General features: G+C 44.2%; 1 protein-coding gene across 4 annotated transcripts in view; it reads right to left on the bottom strand.

Moving 5' to 3' along the window:
• Positions 1 to 13,262, bottom strand: part of SNED1 (sushi, nidogen and EGF like domains 1) — a 185,456-nt gene that overhangs the window by 117,834 nt on the left and 54,360 nt on the right. For 3 of the 4 annotated variants that reach the window (XM_088479238.1, XM_088479239.1, XM_088479240.1), the window contains exons 3-4: positions 7,623 to 7,763; positions 3,358 to 3,520 (exon numbers count right to left, since the gene is read on the bottom strand). In XM_088479238.1, coding sequence (XP_088335364.1) covers positions 3,358 to 3,520; positions 7,623 to 7,763 — 304 coding nt within the window. Of the gene's footprint in view, positions 1 to 3,357; positions 3,521 to 7,622; positions 7,764 to 13,262 lie in introns of those variants that run through there. The other variant, XM_088479241.1, reaches the window with a different exon arrangement.

Below are 13,262 nucleotides of genomic sequence, written 5' to 3'. Positions count from 1 at the left end.
CGCTCTTCTATAAACATCACCACCATCCCCTTTCTACACACGTCACCACCATCCCCTTTCTACACATGTCACCACCATCCCCTCTCTTCTACACACGTCACCACCATCCCCTTTCTACACACGTCACCACCATCCCCTCTCTTCTACACATGTCACCACCATCCCCTTTCTACACACGTCACCGCCATCTCCTCTCTTCTATACAAGTCACCACCATCCCCTCTCTTCTACACACGTCACCACCATCTCTTCTCTTCTATACACATCACCACCATCCCTTCTCTTCTATACACGTAAACCACCAACATCACCACCATCCGCTCTCTTCTACACACGTCACCACCAGCCGCTCTCTTCTACACATGTCACCACCATCCCCTTTCTACACACGTCACCACCATCCCCTCTCTTCTACATGTCACCACCATCCCCTTTCTACACACGTCACCGCCATCTCCTCTCTTCTATACAAGTCACCACCATCCCCGCTCTTCTATAAACATCACCACCATCCCCTTTCTACACAAGTCACCACCATCCCCTCTCTTCTATACACGTCACCACCATCCCCTCTCTTCTATACATGTCACCACCATCCCCTCTCTTCTATACATGTCACCACCATCCCCTTTCTACACACGTCACCACCATCTCTTCTCTTCTATACACGTAAACCACCAACATCACCACCATCCACTCTCTTCTACACACGTCACCACCAGCCGCTCTCTTCTACACACGTCACCACTATCCCCTCTCTTCTATACACGTCACCACCATCCCTTCTAAACACGTCACCACCACCCCCTTCTTCTATATACATCACCACCATCCGCTCTCTTCTATACACATCACCACCATCCGCTCTCTTCTATATACATCACCACCATCTGCTCTCTTCTACACACGTCACCACATCCGCACTTTTCTACACGTCACCACAATCTCCTCTCTTCTATGCACGTCACCACCATCCCCTTTCTTCTATACACGTAACCATCATCCCCTCTCTTCTATACACGTCACCACCATCTCCTCTCTTCTATACACATCACCACCATCTCCTCTCTTCTATACACATCACCACCGTCCCCTCTTCAATACACGTCACCACCATCCCTTCTCTTCTACAAACGTCACCGCCATCCCCTCTCTTCTACACACGTCACCACCATCCCCTCTCTTCTATACATGTCACCACTATCCCCTTTCTTCTATACACGTCACCACCATCCCCTTTCTACACACGTCACCACCATCTCTTCTCTTCTATACACGTCACCACCATCTCTTCTCTTCTATACACGTAAACCACCAACATCACCACCATCCGCTCTCTTCTACACACGTCACCACCAGCCGCTCTCTTCTACACACGTCACCACTATCCCCTCTCTTCTATACACGTCACCACCATCCCTTCTAAACACGCCACCACCACCCCCTTCTTCTATATACATCACCACCATCCGCTCTCTTCTATACACATCACCACCATCCGCACTTTTCTACACGTCACCACCATCTCCTCTCTTCTATGCACGTCACCACCATCCCCTTTCTTCTATACACGTAACCATCATCCCCTCTCTTCTATACATGTCACCACCATCCCCTTTCTTCTATACACGTAACCGCCATCTCCTCTCTTCTATACACGTCACCACCGTCCCCTCTTCTATACACGTCACCACCGTCCCCTCTTCTATACACGTCACCACCATCCCTTCTCTTCTACAAACGTCACCACCATCCCTTCTCTTCTACAAACGTCACCGCCATCCCCTCTCTTCTACACACGTCACCGCCATCCCCTCTCTTCTACACACGTCACCACCATCCCCTCTCTTCTACACACGTCACCACCATCCCCGCTCTTCTACACGTCACCACCATCCCCTCTCTTCTACACACGTCACCACCATCCTCTCGCTTCTATACAATGTAAATAGGAGTGAATTGGGTGAGGGCTTTGTAAGTGAGGTTGAGAAGTTTAAATTGAGTTCTGAAGGGGAAGGGGAGCCAGTGCATAGCTTGTAGGAGAGGGGAGTCAGATGTAGTGCGTTTGGAGAGGGAGATGAGCTGAGCAGCAGCATTGAGGACAGATTGTAGCAGAGACAGGTGGGAGTCGGTGATGCCAGATAAGAGGAGGTTGCAGTAGTCCAGTATGGAGATGATAAGTGAGTTGAAGGTCAATAGCTAAAGAAATTGTAAGAGCTGAGGGTATTCAGGAGGATTGGAAGAGGATTAGCTCAGTCTTAGACATGTTAAGTTTAAGAAAGTGCTGCGATATCCAGGAGTAAGTAGCAGAGACAGTTGGAGAGAGGTGGAAAGGTCAGGGGAGGAGAGGTAGATCTGAGTGTCATTAGTATAAAGATGATATTGGAAGCCAAACGAGATGATGAGCTCCCCTAAAGAGGAAGTACAGAGGGAGAATATGAGAGGTCCAAGAACAGAACCTTGAGGGACACCTAATGGCAGAGGAAGTGGGGGGGAAGCGCAGTCATGAGAGGAGAAGAATGGTCAAAGAGGTAGGAGGACAGCCATGAGAGGGCAGTGTCACATAGACCAAGGGAGTAAAGGATTTGCAAGAAGAAGGTCGAGGAGAATGTGCAGAGAGCAGTAGCTCTTGGATTTGACAGCAAGGAGGTCATTGCTGAATTTAGTGAGGGCAGATTTTGTGGGGTGAAGAGGACGAAGCCAGACTGAAATGGGTGGAGTGGGAGGAAAGAAAGGCAGTCACTACCATCCCCTCTCTTCTACACACGTCATCACCATCCCCTCTCTTCCACATGTCTCCAACATCTCCTCTCTTCTACACACGTCACCACCATTTCCTCTTTTCTATACACGTCCCTACCATCCCCTCTCTTCTACATGTCCCCAACATCCCCTCTCTTCTACACATGTCACCACCATCCCCTCTCTTCTACACACGTCACCACCATCCACTCATCTACACACGTCACCAGCATCCGCTCTCTTCTACACACGTCACCCCCATTCCCTCTCTTCTACACATATCACCACCATCCCCTCTCTTCTACATGTCCCCAACATCCCCTCTCTTCTACACACGTCACCATCATCCCCTCTCTTCTACACATGTCACCACCATCCCCTCTCTTCTACACACGTCACCACCATCCACTCATCTACACACGTCACCAGCATCCGCTCTTCTACACACGAAACCACCATAAGCTCTATTTTACACATTAACTTCATCCTCTCTTCTGCGCATTCCTTCACCATTTATTCTTCTACATATGCCATTAGCACTTTCTCTTCTACACATGCCATAAGCAGATTCTCTTCTACATGTAGTTCTCCACAGGAGTACAGGTCACTACGTACTTGCATTACTGCATCCCCCAACTTGCACATGGTTGTTGTCAATTCGGAAAACCCAACGTCCGGGAATTCCTACGTTAGTGGTGTTTGCAATTCCTGCAATGTCATCTGTACGAGAGCCTGGTATATTAAAGTACCTCCAACCATCTCCTGCATTAAAGCCTGCCTGGGAGACAAAGGGAGCAGCATTATGACGATTACAACCATGACACCATGAAAAGTTGTGAAATTCCTCTTATCCTGGTCCTACTTGCTGGCTCTTTCACTCTTAACAACATGTTCTTATTCCTGTTTCAGAAGTCCAGAAGTAAACTGCCAGTGTTTACCTTCTGCATTATTCCTGCTCTGGCTACTGAAACCCAGTAACCTGTTCTGACTCCGGTCTATTATGTCAGAACAAACAGATTACTCTTTCCAGAGTCACATTTGGCCTTTATTACAGCTTATGAGAAGATAAAAAATGCTTTGGCTAAATTCCCCAATTATGTGGATAGAGGAGCTGTAAAAGGGCATACTTTTATTTCCCAGCAAACATATCCATAGAGGTACATTATACAGAATATTAACTTATTTTTGGAATGTATATTTTATAGGACTCTCACAAATACAAAATGGATTCTCCATCTGAGACAAATACAAAATGCATTCTCTATCTGAGACAAATACAAAATGCATTCTCTATCTGAGACAAATACAAAATGCATTCTCCATCTGAGACAGATACAAAATACATTCTCCAACTGCCACAGATACAAAATGCATTCTCCATCTGAGACAAATACAAAATGCATTCTCCATCTGAGACAGATACAAAATGCATTCTCCATCTGAGACAGAAACAAAATGTATTCTCCATCTGCATTCTCTATCTGAGACAGATACAAAATGCATTCTCCATCTGAGACAGATACAAAATGCATTCTCCATCTGAGACAAATACAAAATGCATTCTCCATCTGAGACAGATACAAAATGCATTCTCTATCTGAGACAGATACAAAATACTAAAATGCATTCTCTATCTGAGACAGATACAAAATACTAAAATGCATTCTCTATCTGAGACAGATACAAAATGCATTCTCCATCTGAGACAGATACAAAATGCATTCTCCATCTGAGACAAATACAAAATGTATTCTCCATCTGAGACAGATACAAAATGCATTCTCCATCTGAGACAGATACAAAATACTAAAATGCATTCTCTATCTGAGACAAATACAAAATGCATTCTCCATCTGAGACAGATACAAAATAGAAAATGCATTTTCTATCTGAGACAGATACAAAATAGAAAATGCATTCTCTATCTATCTGAGACAGAAACAAAATGCATTCTCCATCTGAGACAAATACAAAATGCATTCTCCATCTGAGACAAATACAAAATGCATTCTCCATCTGAGACAGATAAAAAATGCATTCTCCATCTGAGACAGATACAAAATACTAAAATGCATTCTCTATCTGAGACAAATACAAAATGCATTCTCCATCTGAGACAAATACAAAATGCATTCTCCATCTGAGACAAATACAAAATGCATTCTCCATCTGAGACAGATACAAAATGCATTCTCCATCTGAGACAGATACAAAATACTAAAATGCATTCTCTATCTGAGACAAATACAAAATGCATTCTCCATCTGAGACAGACACAAAATGCATTCTCCATCTGAGACAGATACAAAATACTAAAATGCATTCTCTATCTGTCTCAGATGGAGAATGCATTTTGTATCTGTCTCAGATGGAGAATGCATTTTGTATCTGTCTCAGATGGAGAATGCATCTTGTATTTGTCTCAGATAGAGAATGCATTTTAGTATTTTGTATCTGTCTCAGATGGAGAATGCATTTTGTATCTGTCTCAGATGGAGAATGCATTTTGTATTTGTCTCAGATAGAGAATGCATTTTAGTATTTTGTATCTGTCTCAGATGGAGAATGCATTTTGTATCTGTCTCAGATGGAGAATGCATTTTGTATTTGTCTCAGATGGAGAATGCATTTTGTATCTGTCTCAGATGGAGAATGCATTTTGTATTTGTCTCAGATAGAGAATGCATTTTAGTATTTTGTATCTGTCTCAGATGGAGAATGCATTTTGTATCTGTCTCAGATGGAGAATGCATTTTGTATTTGTCTCAGATGGAGAATGCATTTTGTATCTGTCTCAGATGGAGAATGCATTTTGTATCTGTCTCAGATGGAGAATGCATTTTGTATCTGTCTCAGATGGAGAATGCATTTTGTATCTGTCTCAGATGGAGAATGCATTTTGTATTTGTCTCAGATAGAGAATGCATTTTAGTATTTTGTATCTGTCTCAGATGGAGAATGCATTTTGTATTTGTCTCAGATGGAGAATGCATTTTGTATCGGTCTCAGATGGAGAATGCATTTTGTATCTGTCTCAGATGGAGAATGCATTTTGTATCTGTCTCAGATGGAGAATGCATTTTGTATCTGTCTCAGATGGAGAATGCATTTTGTATCTGTCTCAGATACAAAATAGAAAATGCATTCTCTATCTGAGACAGATACAAAATAGAAAATGCATTCTCCATCTGAGACAGATACAAAATAGAAAATGCATTCTCTATCTGAGACAGATACAAAATAGAAAATGCATTCTCCATCTGAGACAGATACAAAATAGAAAATGCATTCTCCATCTGAGACAGAAACAAAATGCATTCTCCATCTGAGACAGATACAAAATGCATTCTCTATCTGAGACAGATACAAAATGCATTCTCCATCTGAGACAAATACAAAATGCATTCTCCATCTGAGACAGATACAAAATACTAAAATGCATTCTCTATCTGAGACAAATACAAAATGCATTCTCCATCTGAGACAAATAGAAAATGCATTCTCCATCTGAGACAAATACAAAATGCATTCTCCATCTGAGACAGATACAAAATACTAAAATGCATTCTCTATCTGAGACAAATACAAAATGCATTCTCCATCTGAGACAGATACAAAATGCATTCTCCATCTGAGACAGATACAAAATGCATTCTCCATCTGAGACAGATACAAAATGCATTCTCCATCTGAGACAGATACAAAATGCATTCTCCATCTGAGACAGATACAAAATGCATTCTCCATCTGAGACAGATACAAAATGCATTCTCCATCTGAGACAGATACAAAATACAAAATGCATTCTCCATCTGAGACAAATACAAAATGCATTCTCCATCTGAGACAGATACAAAATACAAAATGCATTCTCCATCTGAGACAGATACAAAATGCATTCTCCATCTGAGACAAATACAAAATGCATTCTCCATCTGAGACAGATTCAAAATGCATTCTCCATCTGAGACAGATACAAAATGCATTCTCCATCTGAGACAGATACAAAATGCATTCTCCATCTGAGACAAATACAAAATGCATTCTCTATCGGAGTCAGAAACAAAATGTATTCTCCATCTGAGACAAATACAAAATGCATTCTCTATCTGAGACAGATACAAAATGCATTCTCCATCTGAGACAAATACAAAATGCATTCTCCATCTGAGACAAATACAAAATGCATTCTCCATCTGAGACAAATACAAAATGCATTCTCCATCTGAGACAGATACAAAATGCATTCTCCATCTGAGACAGATACAAAATACTAAAATGCATTCTCTATCTGAGACAAATACAAAATGCATTCTCTATCTGAGACAGATACAAAATGCATTCTCTATCTGAGACAGATACAAAATGCATTCTCTATCTGAGACAGATACAAAATGCATTCTCTATCTGAGACAGATACAAAATGCATTCTCCATCTGAGACAGATACAAAATGCATTCTCCATCTGAGACAGATACAAAATGCATTCTCTATCTGAGACAAATACAAAATGCATTCTCCATCTGAGACTTGGGTTAAGCACATTGGGGAACAGGGCACTGCTGGGCCCCATAGCAATATATTATTATTTTTTGGGGGGTGGCCTGTTATGTTTTCCTTAACTTTCTTTTTTACCAATTTACTATATAGTCTGGGGTTAATATGGTACAAGTATGATTGCAGTTGTCCCAAAACATTTTAAATAATGTGGAATCAGGTTACTACAGGAGTGGACAAAATAATGTACAATGTAGAATTTGGGATCTAGTTAGTAATATTTAGAAGCCAGCAAGATCTTGTAAGGTAACGGCAGTGAGTTGGTGGAGCCACCACACAGTAACCATGACAGAATCAGTGAAACAGATTTAAAAATGGTATACCTGTGCTGCAGTGCCCCCTCTACCATAAATATCACCTCCACTGCTGGCATGCCGACCCGTGGTCCATTCTATCGTCTCATAGTTAAAGATGGTAAAGGAACGGAGTCCATCAGTGGTCAGTACGATTTGGAAGGTGTTTACCTGGGAAAGCAATATATCAGAGTTCATGCAGAGTTAAGGTTGTCTGAAATAGTGGGTAAAAAGTAGGGGTGAGCGGGTTCGGATTTCTGAAATCCGAACCCCCCCGAGCCCCCCCGATCCGAGTCCGATCCGAGTCAGGCTCGACTTTTCCCGCCTGACTCGGATCTGAAATCGAGGCAAAACGTCATCATCCCGCCTTCCGAGTCTCGCGGGTTTTGGATCCTATATAAGGTACCCGCGTCGGCGCCATTTTCTCACTCGGCTGTGGACAGTGAAGAGGGAGGGTGGGAGTTAGGGCTGTGTAGTGTAGTGTAGTGTAGTGTAGTGTAGTGCTGCTGTTGTCCACTACTTCAAAGTCCATAGGGGCTGGCTGTGTTGTGCTGCTGTTGTTAATAGGGGCTGTGTCCACTACTTCAAAGTCCATAGGGGCTGGCTGGACTGTGTTGTGCAGTCAGTTCTCCATAGGGGCTGTGTCCACTCCAAAGTCCTGTGCAGTGTCCCAGTCCTAAAGGAGTGCTGTAGTGTTGTCCAGGGGGTGCTCTGTCCATCAGGGGTGCTCCCCCCAAGTGCTAAAAAAATAATATATTTTCTGTGTTTGTGAATTGTGTGCGCAGTAGCCGCACGTGCATCAACAAAGTAGTGCCAAGCGTGCGCCTGTGTCATAAGTAAAGGGCCGGCTGGCTTGACCGTTAAAGGGTGCTGTAACCCCCGAAAGTACACTCCAGTCCAAACCAAAAAAAAATTATTTTCTGTGTTTGTGAATTGTGTGCGCAGTAGCCGCACGTGCATCAACAAAGTAGTGCCAAGCGTGCGCCTGTGTCATAAGTAAAGGGCCGGCTGGCTTGACCGTTAAGGGTGCTGTAACCCCCGAAAGTACACTCCAGTCCAAACCAAAAAAAAAATTATTTTCTGTGTTTGTGAATTGTGTGCGCAGTAGCCGCACGTGCATCAACAAAGTAGTGCCAAGCGTGCGCCTGTGTCATAAGTAAAGGGCCGGCTGGCTTGACCGTTAAAGGGTGCTGTAACCCACAAAGTACACTCCAGTCCAAACCAAAAAAAAAATTATTTTCTGTGTTTAGCCGCACGTATATATCAAATCGATATAACATAAATGGAGGACCAAACTTTCTCCGATAAAAATAAAATAGAGAAAGATCAAGAACCACTTCCTCCTAGTGCTGAAGCTGCTGCCACTAGTCATGACATAGACGATAACATGCCATCAACGTCGTCTGCCAAGGCCGATGCCCAATGTCATAGTAGAGGGCACATACAATCCCAAATGGCAAAGTTCAGGAAAATGACCTTGAAAAAGACATTTAAATCAGCTGAAGAGAAACGTAAACTTGCCAATATGCCATTTACGACACGGAGTGGCAAGGAACGGCTAAGGTCGATCCCTAGTATGTTCATGACTAGTGGTTCAGCTTCACATGACGATGGAAGCCCTCCTCCCACTAAAAAAATCAAAAGAGTTAAGCTGGCAAAAGCACAGCGAAGAACTGTGCTTTCTAAGAAGATATCACAAATCCCCAAGGAGAGTCCAAGTGTGGTGGTGGTTGCGATGCCTGACCTTCCCAGCACTGGACGGGAAGAGGTGGCTCTTTCCACCATTTGCACGCCCCCTGCAAGTGCTGAAAGGAGCACCCACAGTCCACTTGCTGATATGCAAATTGAAGATGTCACTGTTGAAGTACAACAGGATGAGGATACTGGTGTAGCTGGCGCTGAGGAGGAAGTTGGCGAGGAGGATTCTGATGGTGATGTGGTTTGTTTAAATCAGGCTCCGGGGGAGACAGTTGTTGTACGTGGGATGAAAAAGCCCATCACGGTCATGCCTGGGCAGAAGACCAAACATTCCACCTCTTTGGTCTGGCAATATTTCTATCCAAATCCGGACAACAACTGTCTTGCCATATGTACCATATGTAAAGGTGAAATAAGTAGGGGTAGGGACGTCAACCACCTAGGAACATCCTCCCTTATACGGCACCTGCAGCGCGTTCATAAAAAGTTACTGTCAAGTTCAGAAACTTTGGCTAAGACCGTAAGCAGTCCAGGGACACCTAAATCCCGTTGTCCTGTTGTATCCAAGCGCCTGCAAACCACACCGTCAACTCCCTCCTCGTCAATTTCCTCCTTAGTCAGGATCGGAAGTAGTCCTGCAGGCCATGTCACTGGCATGACTGACTCTCCTATCCGGGATTCCTCTGGAGGATCCTGCATTGCTACGCCTACTGCTGCCGCTGCTGCTGTTGCTGCTGCTGGGAGTCGTTCATCATCCCAGAGAGGAAGTAGGAACACCACTACTTTTACTAAACAATTGACCCTCCAACAGTCCTTAGCGAGGAGGATGAAGTACGACAGCAGTCATCCTGAAGCAAAACGTATAACTGAGGCCTTGACTGCTATGTTGGTGTTAGACGTGCGTCCGGTATCCGCCATTAGTGCAGTGGGATTTAGACAATTGATGGAGGTAGTGTGTCCCCGGTTCCAAATCCCGTCTAGATTCCACTTCACTAGGCAGGCGATACCGAGACTGTACAGAAACGTCAGAAAAAGTGTCCTCAGTGTCCTGAAAAATGCCGTTGTACACAATGTCCACTTAACCACGGACATGTGGACAAGTGGAACAGGGCAGACTAAGGACTATATGACTGTGACAGCCCACTTGGTAGATGTATCACCTTACGCAGCAACAGCAGCAGCGTCACCAGTAGCAGCATCTCAGAAACGCCAGCTCGTTACAAGGCAGGCTACGCTGTGTATCACCGGTTTCAGTAAGAGGCACACCGCCGACAACCTCTTAGAGAAACTGAGGGAAATCATCGCCCAGTGGCTTACCCCACTTAGACTCTCCTGGGGATTTGTGATATCTGACAACGCCACCAATATTGTGCGGGCATTACATCTGGGCAAATTCCAGCACGTCCCATGTTTTGCTCACACAATAAACTTGGTGGTGCAGAATTTTCTGAAAAGCGACAGGGGCGTGCAGGAGACGCTTTGGGTGGCCCGAAAAATTTCTGGCCACTTTCGCCATTCAGCGACTGCGTGCCGAAGACTGGAGCGCCAGCAAACACTCTTGAACCTGCCCCGCCATCACCTGAAGCAAGAGGTTGTGACGCGGTGGAACTCAACCCTCTATATGCTTCAGAGGATGGAGGAGCAGCAAAAGGCCATACAAGCCTATACATCCACCTATGACATAGGCAAAGGAGGGGGTATGCACCTGACTCAAGCGCAGTGGAGAATGATTTCCGTGTTGTGCAAGGTTCTCCAGCCCTTCGAACTTGCCACACGTGAAGTCAGTTCAGACACTGCCAGCTTGAGTCAGGTCATTCCCCTCATCAGGCTTTTGCAGAAGCAGCTGGAGAAAGTGAAGGAGGAGCTAAGACGGAGCGATTCCGCTCGGCATGTGGGACTTGTGGATGAAGCCCTTCATTCGCTTTGCCAGGATTCCAGGGTGGTCAATCTGTTGAAATCAGACCACTACGTTTTGGCCACCGTGCTCGATCCTAGGTTTAAAGCCTATTTGGTGTCTCTCTTTCCGGCCGACACAAGCCTGCAGAGGTGCAAAGACCTGCTGGTGAACACACTGTCAGCTAAAGCGGAACGTGACACGTCAACGGCTCCTTCTTCATTTTCTCCCGCAACTGGGGCTGCCAGGAAAAAACTTAGGTATCCTAAGCAACCCGCTGGCGGTGATGCAGGGCAGGCAGGACCAAGTTTGGACATCTGGTCTGGACTGAAGGACCTGGCAACAATTTCTGACATGTCTACTGTCACTGCATATGATACTGTCACCATTGACAGAATGGTGGAGGATTACATCAGTGACAGCATCCAAGTAGGCATGTCAGACAGTCCATACCTGTACTGGCAGGAAAAAGAGGCAATTTGGAGGCCCCTGTACAAACTGGCTCTATTTTACCTGAGTTGCCCCCCCTCCAGTGTGTACTCCGAAAGAGTGTTTAGTGCAGCCGGGAACCTTGTCAGCGAAAGGCGTAGGAGGTTGCTTCCACAGAATGTGGAGAAGATGATGTTCATCAAAATGAATTATCAGCTCTTCCAGGGAGACCAGCCTCCAGAAGGTACAGAGGGACCTGTGGTGGTGGATTCAAGTGGGGACGAGTTAATACTCTGTGAGGATGAGGATGTACACACTGAAGAGGGTGAGGAATCGGTGGATGAGGAGGATGAGGATGACATCTTGCCTCCGTAGAGCCAGTTTGTGCAGGGACACATTAATTGCCAGCTTGTTTTGTGGGGGCCCAAACGAACCAATCATTTCAGCCACAGTTATGTGGCAAACCCTGGCGCTGAAATGATTGGTTTGTTAAAGTGTGCATGTCCTGTTTATACAACATAAGGGTGGGTGGGAGGGCCCAAGGACAATTCCATCTTGCACTTCTTTTTTTTCTTTGCATTATGTACAGTTTGGGGCCTAGTTTTTCAAACTGCCATCCTGTCTGCCACTGCAGTTTCACGCCTAGATGGGTCACGTGTTTGTGCCGCCCACTCGTGTCGCTTAGCATAGTCATCCAGCTACCTCGGTGCAACCTTTTGGACAGAAAAACACTATTGTGAGGTGTGAGGTGTTCAGAATAGACTGGAAATGAGTGGAAATTAAGGTTATTGAGGTTAATAATAGCATAGGAGCAGAAAAACCCACAAATTCTGTGATTTTAGCTGTTTTTATGCTTTTTTTCAAAAAAATACAGATCCAAAACACAAAACCCAGAACCCAAAACACGGAAGGGTGGTTTTGGCAAAACCAATCCAGATCCAAAACACGAAGAAAGATCCAGATCCAAAACCAAAACACAAAACACGAAAAGTGGCCGGTGCACACCCCTAGTAAAAAGCAGAAGGTCCTATGAAAATACCATGCAAGAGCTGCCCATCAGTGATACTATAGAAATAAAAAGTTACAGTGAGAACACTCAAGAGCACAAGTATAAACTGGATACAGGTGAACTTTAGCCCAGGTGTATTTACTTGTTATAGGTAGTGAATAATGCATATATATGGACAAAGACATCTGATAAGAATCCATAATGTAGGGAAATAAAATTATTTGTTTTTATACAATTGTTTTGTAATCGTTGGAAAAAAACAGGTGCAATACTACTGGATTTGAATAATAAGCAGACTCGTACACTAGTAACTACTAATGTAGTAAAGAATTACTAACAATTTAAAAGATAAGGGCTATATTTCCTGCCAAAGGAGAAGAGACACATATTAGTAATTAATGGCACTACATACAGACAAGACCCAAAATCCCTTTATGGTGATATCACTTCCAAACATAGCAGAATGTAAATATGGGTTGTATCAGGAACTGTACCGCACCTTTAGATCAAGTTTACTGGCTATGGTGTTAAGCTGGCCACACACTAGACCAACTTACATTCAACCAGCCAACTAGTTGATTGGCTGGAATGAAAATCTGGTAAGGGATGAAAGCAAATGACAATCAGCAATTTACTCCCA

Source organism: Taudactylus pleione, unplaced genomic scaffold (assembly GCF_031769625.1).
Source record: "Taudactylus pleione unplaced genomic scaffold, aTauple2 ptg000229l, whole genome shotgun sequence".
Lineage (NCBI taxonomy): Eukaryota > Metazoa > Chordata > Amphibia > Anura > Myobatrachidae > Taudactylus > Taudactylus pleione.
This window is presented reverse-complemented; position numbering and strand designations above follow the sequence as displayed.